Genomic DNA, 9,934 nt, shown 5'->3' with positions numbered 1-9,934 from the left:
AACGTTAAGAGACGTCTCGATTATATATGTGGTTATGGATTGATACTTAAGGGGAGAAACTCGAGGATGGATACAATGTTTTAAGTTCATTTGGATTATGTTTTACGTTCTGATTGATTTTGATATAAGGTTTTACATTTAATTGATTACGATTTGGTTTGATAAAACGCTTATTTGATTATAATATTTTATAAGGTTTTGAACTCAAGAATCGATACAAGATTTTATATTTTTGGTTTTTGGTTTACTACTTTGACTATATTATGAACTTTGGTTTTGAATATATTTTATAAGGTTTTAATTAAATCCCCTTTTAAAGGTATATATGTAGCTATATTCAGTAAGTTGGTTTTTATAGCTGATAGTTTCTTACTGAGATTTTTGTCTCACCTTTTTAAATGTTTTAATGTTTTTAGGTGATAAAGTACATGATATAGAGAAGGTTACTGACCAATTAGCCAAGGTTGGAGACTCTTAAGTGTTGATTATGATCTTTCTATTTCACGCCCGATGCCGATTGAAGTCGTTTAGGGTCGGGTGTGACACAAAAGCCTCCTTATCATTCCATATTTATTCCCACGAAAAAAGCTCTTTGTTGTCGTGAAAATGACGTTAGCACTAGCAACTCTAGAAGAACCTAATTAGGTTGACCCATTTGTATTCACTTTAATCCAACCAGAAATAAAGAAATTTTATTATGGATCGAGATTAGTAATGATCCTTCCACTCAGATGATATCACAACAACAGTTGGGATAACATGACATCATCTGAATGGAAAGATGATTACTGGTATTGATCCACGGTAGAACTTTTTCTGAAAAGGGACTTCTCACCGTTGGAGCAAGAAAGCGACTAAAAAAAATTGATGTTAAGAATAAAAGTAAATAAATTACACAAAGTGTATTGATATAAGAGTATATATATATATAGTAAAATTTCACTACATATATGAAGTAGTGCTAAAAAAAAGTTTCCAACTCCAAAATCTCTCATTGGTGAACAGTACAGTATCCACAAAATGCACACTCCTAGAGCAAGAACTAAACTCTTGATTTCCCTTTTCCCCATTTCATTATTCCTCCTAATTTTACTAACAAAACACCCCAAAACTAACTCACAAATCCCACACTTACACATCCAAATTGCCCACTCTAAATGTCAAGGCTCACTCTACCCTCAACTTTGCGTCTCAACCCTTTCATCAATCCCAGATCTCGCCGCCAAATCATTGCCGGAACTGATCTCCACCACCATAAACAAAACAATGAGTGAAGTTAGAGTCTCCTCTTCTAACTGCAGCGGAATACGCAACAAGCTCCCAAAGCTACACACAGTTGAAAAGGTAGCTCTCAATGACTGTCTAGAACTCTTCGATGAGACCATTGATGAGTTAACACTTGCAATGTCCGACCTCGGACAAAACAAAAAACTTGTTTCACAACGGTACCATGATCTGCAAACTCTGTTAAGTGCTGCTATGACGAACCAGTATACTTGTCTTGATGGCTTTGCTTATAGTAAAGGAAAAACTAGGAAAGCTATTAAGAGTAGCTTGTATAATATATCTCGCCACGTCAGTAATTCCCTCTTCTTGCTGAAGAAAATACCTGGTGTTAATTCATCAAACCCCGGTGTTAATTCATCGAAGTCTGAGGAGGTTTTCCCGGAATATGGGAAGATGAGAAAAGGTTTTCCTTCATGGTTATCGTCGAAAGATCGTAGAATGTTGGAGGCTCCGTTGAATGCGACGAAGTTTGATCTCACTGTCGCTAAAGATGGCACCGGAAACTTCACTTCTATTGGCCAGGCGGTGGCTGCTGCTCCCAACTCTAGCACCACAAGGTTTGCTACATATTAGTATGAGTTTAAAAATACATTACTATTTTTTTAATTTTAAGGATGTGTGACAAATGCTATTTATTTTTAATGTAGAGACTATATTAATTGTGTAATTAGTTTATGATGAGATGAGGTTATACATGTAGGTTCGTGATATATATAAAGGCGGGAGGTTATAATGAGAATGTGGATGTGTATAAAAAGAAGACAAAGCTAATGTTCATCGGAGATGGGATTGGAAAGACGGTGGTGAAATCTAATAGGAGTGTAGTTGGGGGATGGACTACTTTCCGATCAGCTACTGTCGGTCAGTTTATTTATTTCAGTTACTTTCTTCCTTTCATTTTATGTGTGGTTTTTTCTTTTAGCAAAATTATAGTTTTTAAATTAAATTTATTTGATAGATACAAGATGTAGATATTAAACATACTATTATAGCTCAATTGATAATACATATAAGTTTGTATAAAAACATTTTAGATTCAGTTCTCATTAAAAATGATTAGTCTTAATTATGACTAGATTAGTCTTAATTATGACTAGACTATCATCAAGAGTATCCAATAAAAATAGTTAGCTTGTAAAAAAAAAAAAACAAGTAAAAGGATAAGAAAACAAAACCTTAGATATTGTTTGGAAATTTATGGCATGATATTTTTAATTTGTTTAGGAAACTTAGTAACGTGTTGGTGGTTAGATGTAGAAGAGACAAAGATAGAGGTAGTGACTGAGATTGAGGTTTTGTAAAGCTTCGTTGTCTCAAAAATTGTGGGTGGGTAGTATAGGTAACGTTATTCCCTGCCAATCATGTCCCACTTCTACTACATGAATTGAATATCTACGACGAGGTTGACCAGAGTGGTGGGCTGTCATGCCTCTACTTATTAGGTTTGGTTCCATACAATTGTAGTTTATCATGACCTTAGTAGGGCATATATATCCCTACCCTTAACTTTTTACTCTCACAAAAAAAAAAAAAAAAAGTTTAATCAATTAATTTGGTGAAGCAAAAAATCAACTAATTTGATTAACTTTAATCTAGTGTGATTAGGGGTCAAACCAACCTATCTAGTTCGCAAACTGTTCGAGTTCGGTTCGATTTCGGATCGAGTTAGAGATCGGCTCAAGCATTATTGAGACCGAGTCTGAACTTCCTTGGGTTCGGCTCAAAAGCTCATGAGCAGGCTCGAGAGCTTTTAATAATATTATGTATATTATTTATTTTAATTATTTATTTATATTTTAATTTTGTAATTTTTTTATTAGTTTTTTTAATTAGTAATTTTGGTGAGCTGTCTACGAGTCGAACCGGGCCGAACTCGATCTCCGAACTTCTCGAGCCGAGCCGAGCTTGTCCTTGTTCTGTCTTGGTTCGGCTTGTTTGTACCCCTGTGCGATTATTGGCCTAATTATATTTCTTTTTTTTTCTTGAGAAGTTGAAGAAATGAACTTAATTATATTTTGTTTCATAATTAACCAATCCAAAGTGAATTATAAAGTGTGTAGTTATTAGTGACTACAGTACTGTATAAACATAAACTTGAGAATGTGAATCTTCAGGTTTTTTTTACTATATTAACTTTTTTTTTTAGTTATTTGAGGAACTGTGTTTTTAGAAATTAGAAAGAAAAAAACATGAAGATGATTGATTATTAAAGTTGGACCCAGTTTTACTAATAACATGTAGAAAGAGAGAGAGAGATGTCTGGTTGGTGCGCACAATTATGAAGCAACAGGATTTGGTCTCCCATGAAATGAAAGTTGTATTTAATTAATTAATCCCCAATTCGGAAAATTCATGTACAGTTAAACTCAAATTGCTGACCTCGTCAGATCCATTTTAGATTATTAATTAATACAACTATTTTATAGTACATACATACATGTGTATTTGGGAAATGAACAAGGTGGTTGGTAGTAATAATATAATATAATAGTATATAACCATGGCAGTGACTTTATCAACACACCTAATCTCACCTGCTCTCTCTACTGTACTATCATTTCCTTCATTGACCAGTCAGAATCAAATAATTCCACTTTAGCCCAATTCCATTTCTCATATTTTGGGCCTTCAACCCAGCCCATTATTGGCTTCCTTCCTTTTCTTTTGATGAAAGAATGGGCCTCCTTTATTTTAAATGTGTAACCAGCCCATTATATATAAAAATTGTTTAGTATATGATATTGATATTAATTAATTAATTAATTTTGCAGCCGTAGTAGGTAACGGGTTCATAGCAAAAGGAATAACATTCGAGAACTCAGCAGGACCAACTATGCACCAAGCAGTAGCCTTAAGGAGCAGTTCAGATCTCTCCGCATTCTACCAATGCAGCTTCGTTGCTTACCAAGACACTCTCTACATTCATTCCCTCCGACAATTCTACCGAGAATGCGATATTTATGGAACAATAGATTTTATATTCGGCAACGCAGCTGTAGTATTCCAGAACTGCAATTTATACGCCAGAAAACCCAACCAAAACCAGAAAAACGTATTCACTGCCCAGGGCAGAGAAGACCCTAACCAGAATACAGGTATTTCTATCCTCAATTCCAAGGTCACTGCTGCTGCTGATTTTATGCCTGTAAAATCATCGTTTAAGACGTATCTTGGGCGTCCATGGAAGGCATATTCAAGGACGGTTTATCTTGGTTCGTATATTGATGATTTGGTTGATCCTGCTGGGTGGTTGGAGTGGAATGGGGATTTTGGTTTGAGCAGTCTTTATTATGGAGAGTATATGAATAGAGGACCTGGTTCTAGTACTGGTGGAAGAGTTAAATGGCCTGGTTATAGGGTTATTAATTCTTCTGCTGAGGCTACTCAGTTTACTGTTGGCTCTTTTTTACAAGGAACTGAATGGCTTAATTCTACTGGGGTTCCTTTCTTTTTGGGCTTGAGTTGATTGATTGATTTTTTCATCATTCAATTGTTTAATTCATGGATCATTGGTTTATTTTAGTTATTTTGAAGTGATTCAATTTTGAAAAATAATCAAATGGACATAATGTAAAATGAATCCATTTTTATTTGGTGATTTATTTGTTCATTATTCATGGGATCTACCATACTGGAATTAGCTTTGTTGTTATTTCTAATTAAAACAAGAGGGTTGTCAATATTTGAATCATGAACCACTTCATTTGAGATGTTTTGATACTATGTTACCATTGTCAAGGAATTATTTAAATTAAAAAATAAATTATATTATTATATTTAATTGTATATCTATGAATCGAAACAATAATTTTAATTACATGTCATATATTTTAAGTAATGTTATAAAAATTGGGCCGGTCGGTTTGTTCAATTGGTCAAACCAAAAAACGGTCAAATGTCTGGTGCGAACCAAACTGGTTGTATTAAGTCTCATTCAATCGGACAAATCTAAAGTTTAATCAGGAACCGGTGTGACTCAAGGTTTATAATTATTTTTTGAAACCAAATTACAAATCATAAGTTGATTACAAATTATAAAATGAACACCAAATTAGAATGTGAGATACTTAGTATTCTTCAATTTTATTAACTATAAGGTGATTACAAATGATAAAATGAAGACCAAATTATATAGATATTAGGGTAAATAATTATAACGTTGTCGTGTTTTTACATAACAAACTAGTAAGTTCATCATATTAAGGTCTTTAAGTTTGTTTTAATCAACTCTTTAGTCCTTCCATTTATTTTTTAGATGAAAGTACAAAATTGCCCCTAGTTATATACATAAAAAAAAAAACTTATCTTTTAGTTTCAAATCTAATCTAAATAGTTTTAATTATTGATGTTTTTGAAATATATACACCAAAATTGATATATACTTGTATAAATTTTTATTTTTTTATTTTTTTAATATATAATATTTTAATACTGACATTAATATTATTATGAATTTTCGATGACTTAAAAAATCAGATTTTATTTGTTGATTCATAAAATTTATTAGAGATAAATAAATATTACTTTTTATAATTTTGAATAGTTTTACTTCTATTTTAATAATTTTTGAAATATTTTTCATTTATTTTTTTAGTCAACAAATTTTACGTTACTTAATTAAAGTTCTATAATTATATAAAACTTAATAAATTAATTACTTAATATAGGAGAGATTATGATTATGTAGAAAAAAGAGAAAAAAACATAAAATAGGAAAAATATAATATGTTTATTATTTTATTTTATTTTTGATTAAAATGCTTATAACTTCATTAGATTAAAACACAACAAATACAACAAGAAAACAACAGTAAGAAATAAATTCTTACAGGATCTACAAAGAGACTAAAACGGCTACAGAGAGCAAAAAAGGCCATAAAGGCATAAAAAAACACAAAACAACAACAAAACATATATTTATCGTAAATCGAAATCTGCATAAAAGTAGATGTGATCCAGTCTTCAGCATTTAGGCCATTCCGAACATTCGGATCTGAGTCCTTTCTTTTGATGCAACCACGTAGATATATTGATCCACGTATAAGATAAACCGTTTCCGCACTTGCTAAATTCGAAAATGATATAAATGAAAGAATAACAGAGAGCGGATACAATTCAAATGGATGAAGAGATCCGATAAAATATATGGAAACTGACTAAAAAGAAAAAAATAATAAAGTAAAACTCATAAAATCTAACCCGGTGTGGTAGGAAGAAGGAAGACAAACTTCCTTCCTTCTTCCTACTCAAAGTAGATCTTCAAAAGAGGACAATTTGAAACTCAACAGATGATGAAATTTGGACAGAAAATGAGAAAAGAATGGTGGAAAAAAAGAAAATTGGAAAGGAAGATGGGAGCAGTTTTTTATTTTTTGAGAAACTGTTCAAGAACTTTTTCGTATATGTTTATTATTAAAACATAGATTAAAAGGTAATTTTGGTATTTTAAAATTTCTTTAATATAGTTTGAACATTGACTCAAACATAAGGACTAAGAAGTTGATGAAATAAAAACTGAGAGACTATATAATTATTTGTAAAAACAGAATGACTGACTAATGCATTAAGTAAAAACACAGGACCTTATAATTATTTATCCTAGATATTATGTATCTTTTTCGTGTGTGAGACACAATCCTATGCTATCATCAAGAAGCAACCCAAGAGAGAGAATGCAAGCATGTAACACCCGTCAAGGGAAAAATCATAAGCTAAGTTAGCGACACTATCTGTTATTATTATGGTTTATAATTTAACATCGAGGGTTTATTTTTTAAGACTAAGGTTTTATATAAGTATTTATCTAAAATATATATAATTGACTAATAATACAGTGGTAATATTTTATTGGTTGGAGTGTAATGTGATATTAAATATTTTTGGTACAAGGATGATGTGGTGCACCAAATATATAATAAAATCTCTAGAGTTTTTACTACATGGCTCACGCATTACATCATTAATACGTCGGATCAATAATTTAATACAAGATTACATCTCAATCAATAAAATATTAACATTGTGTAATTAATTATTTATCTAAATCCTAAAATATAAACTTTAGACTTTAGAAAATAACTTTATATTCTAGATTATAAATCCTAATAGTAAAAAATATAATGTGATATCAAATCTGGGTGCCTTTTATGGTTACTTTGTTTTTGACAAAGTACCATTACTTTGTGTGTTTTTACCATTGGATAATGGATTAGAAAATTAATCTAATGGTGAAAACATACAAAGTAAGATTTACTTTGTTAAAAACAAAATAAGCATAGCCTTTACCATCAAATCTGATATACGGAAATTCATTAGTAGCTCTAATGAGAGAAAAATGAAACTAAAGACACTTAGAAAGATTATACCCTTTACAAGCATGTTAGGCTGGAGATGTGTATGAATAGTTTCATTATATGGGTTAAATTGAAAAAACAAATTGGGCTTCTATGGGCCGTTCTTATGATGGGCTAAACCCAATTTCATGACAGATGTCACATGAAGTCCAATATCGTGATATGGAAGAAATCTTTTATTTTATTTTTTTTTTAGCATTAATCATTGATGACTAAAAATATCATAGCGGTTGATTCAAAAAAAAATATTCATTTCATTTATATTCAAAATTTGTATCTTTAATGGTTTGAAAATAGTTTTCGATATATTAATTAATATGGTTATAAGAAACTGTAAAAATCTGAAGTCAAATGGTGTAAAATATAATTTCAAACATAAAACTGAATAACTTTATTTGAATTAGTTTTTTTTAGTAAGAAGGGAAGAAAAAAAACAAACAAACAAAAACCTAACCCGGGATCAGTCTAGGAAGACTGACCTCAATCCTATCCTCAAAAAGAGAAGGTAACAGAAAAGAAGGAGGAACGGAAAGGGTAGAAACACCTAACATCCCCCCATGCCCAGCAGCTGCCAAGCGATCCGCCACGCGGTTTTACTCCCTATAAATATGGGAGAAGGTAAGAGAATCGAAGGCAGGACGAAGCCTCAAGATGGCTTTAATGAGATTCTGACTCTTAAGACAAACAGCCTGTCTATCCGAAATCCTGTTGATAGCCTCCAAATTGTCAGACTCCACCGAAAGTCTTTTAACACCCATGCGAATGGCGAGTTTAATGCCAGACAAGATCCCCCAGAGCTCCGCAGTAAAGGAGGAGCACGTACCTAAGTTATGGGTAAACCCAGCCAGTCAGGCGCCACCAGCATCCCGAAGAACTCCACCAGCAGCAATTCTGCCATTACTAAGGCAGGAGCCATCCGTATTCAACTTGACAACCCCTTCCCTGGGCTTCCTCCAACCAACTAACTGGACCTCTTTAACCGGGGAGGGGTGAACCAGGGGCTCTCCTTCAAAACTCTTTGTAATAACAGAGAGTTTTTTCGAGAAGTAAAACCGGAGGTCAGGAATAAAGACAGTCTTCTCAGCAAATAACTCTTTATTTGAATTAGTTACTTACAACTAATTAATTTAAAAAATTAATAGAAGAAATAAATTATTAATGATTTAATAAATCAAAAAATGCAAAGTAAATTATTTGTCATTTGTAGATCTAGTCAGACTAAAAATTCCCATGGTGTGCATAGTCGATCATTTGATTAAATTCTCAAAGTAATTCGTGGGGATAGGGGCCTTTGAGAGATTTATGAGCTGTTTTATATTGTTTCTTCCGGGCTTTTTACATCACGTAACACGTCAATTATAAATATTACTGTTACATGATATTATAAAACTTAATTTAATATATATATATATATATATATATATATATATATATATATATATATATATATATATATCATTATTTTTTATATATTATAAAATAAAATAAGTATATTTATACCATAATTTATTACATTTTAGACTCCAATTCATAAATTCTAACCCTAAAAAAATATTACATATCTTTTTGGAGAGTTACACAAAATTTAAAAATATTAGAAAAAAGATTTTGTTGTCCTTTATTTATTTTATTTTTTTGGTAGGATAGGAAAGGAAAAACAAACCGCCACAAAGACAAAAACTTAGTCCGGGATCAGTCTAGGAAAACCGATCTCAACCAAATCATCCCTCAGAAGAGAATAAAGGAAGTTAGAAGGAAAAGAGAAGGTAGAAACTCTCAGACTCCTCATGTGGCCTTCTTCTGCAAGGCGGTCCGCCATCCTGTTTTGCTCCCTGAAGATGTGGCCGAAATTGATGGTCTCGAAGGAAGAACAAAACCTTCTGATATTGATCAAGTTCTTACTACTTAGACAAGTAGTATTCAATCAGCGATTATTCTGATAGCTTCCATATTGTCAGATTCGACGATCAACTTTTTCAAACCCAGATTAATTGCTAATCTGAGACTAGAATAAATTCCCCAGAGCTCCGCCGAAAAGGAAGACCCTTTACCTAGTTGTCCTTTATTTATTGATTATACTATATATTTATTTTATAGTAAGTCCATTATTTTGATTAATTTCCATAAACTCACGTTTTATAGCACACAAAATGTGACTTAATGTGTATTGATCATATAATATGACATGTAATATGAAACAAAAAAATCTCTAGAAAGACATATAATATAAAACTAATGGAGTATTAAAAATGATGATTTTCTTAATTTGGTATAATTGAAATAATAATTTGATA

At 31.7% G+C, this 9,934-nt stretch overlaps 1 protein-coding gene across 1 annotated transcript; it reads left to right on the top strand.

The window, feature by feature from the left end:
* Positions 1–974: 974 nt before the first annotated feature.
* On the top strand, positions 975–4,887 carry LOC136217725 (pectinesterase-like). Its single transcript, XM_066004366.1, has 3 exons — positions 975–1,844; positions 1,988–2,148; positions 4,059–4,887. The coding sequence occupies exons 1-3, from the start codon at positions 1,021–1,023 to the stop codon at positions 4,751–4,753; spliced, it is 1,680 nt and encodes a 559-aa protein (XP_065860438.1). The 5' UTR covers positions 975–1,020; the 3' UTR covers positions 4,754–4,887.
* The last annotated feature ends 5,047 nt before the right edge of the window (positions 4,888–9,934 follow it).

This window comes from Euphorbia lathyris, chromosome 2, assembly GCF_963576675.1.
Source record: "Euphorbia lathyris chromosome 2, ddEupLath1.1, whole genome shotgun sequence".
NCBI lineage: Eukaryota > Viridiplantae > Streptophyta > Magnoliopsida > Malpighiales > Euphorbiaceae > Euphorbia > Euphorbia lathyris.
Note: the sequence above shows the minus strand (reverse complement) of the source record. Positions and strands in the feature narration are given on the sequence as shown.

Bases quoted from the DNA above. Each gene is read 5' to 3' on its own strand.
- LOC136217725 (XM_066004366.1), top strand. From the start codon at position 1,021: ATGCACACTCCTAGAGCAAGAACTAAACTCTTGATTTCCCTTTTCCCC. The intron at 1,845-1,987 runs GTTTGCTACATA...TTATACATGTAG, and splicing joins CCCAACTCTAGCACCACAAG to GTTCGTGATATATATAAAGG. The intron at 2,149-4,058 runs GTCAGTTTATTT...TTAATTTTGCAG, and splicing joins TTTCCGATCAGCTACTGTCG to CCGTAGTAGGTAACGGGTTC.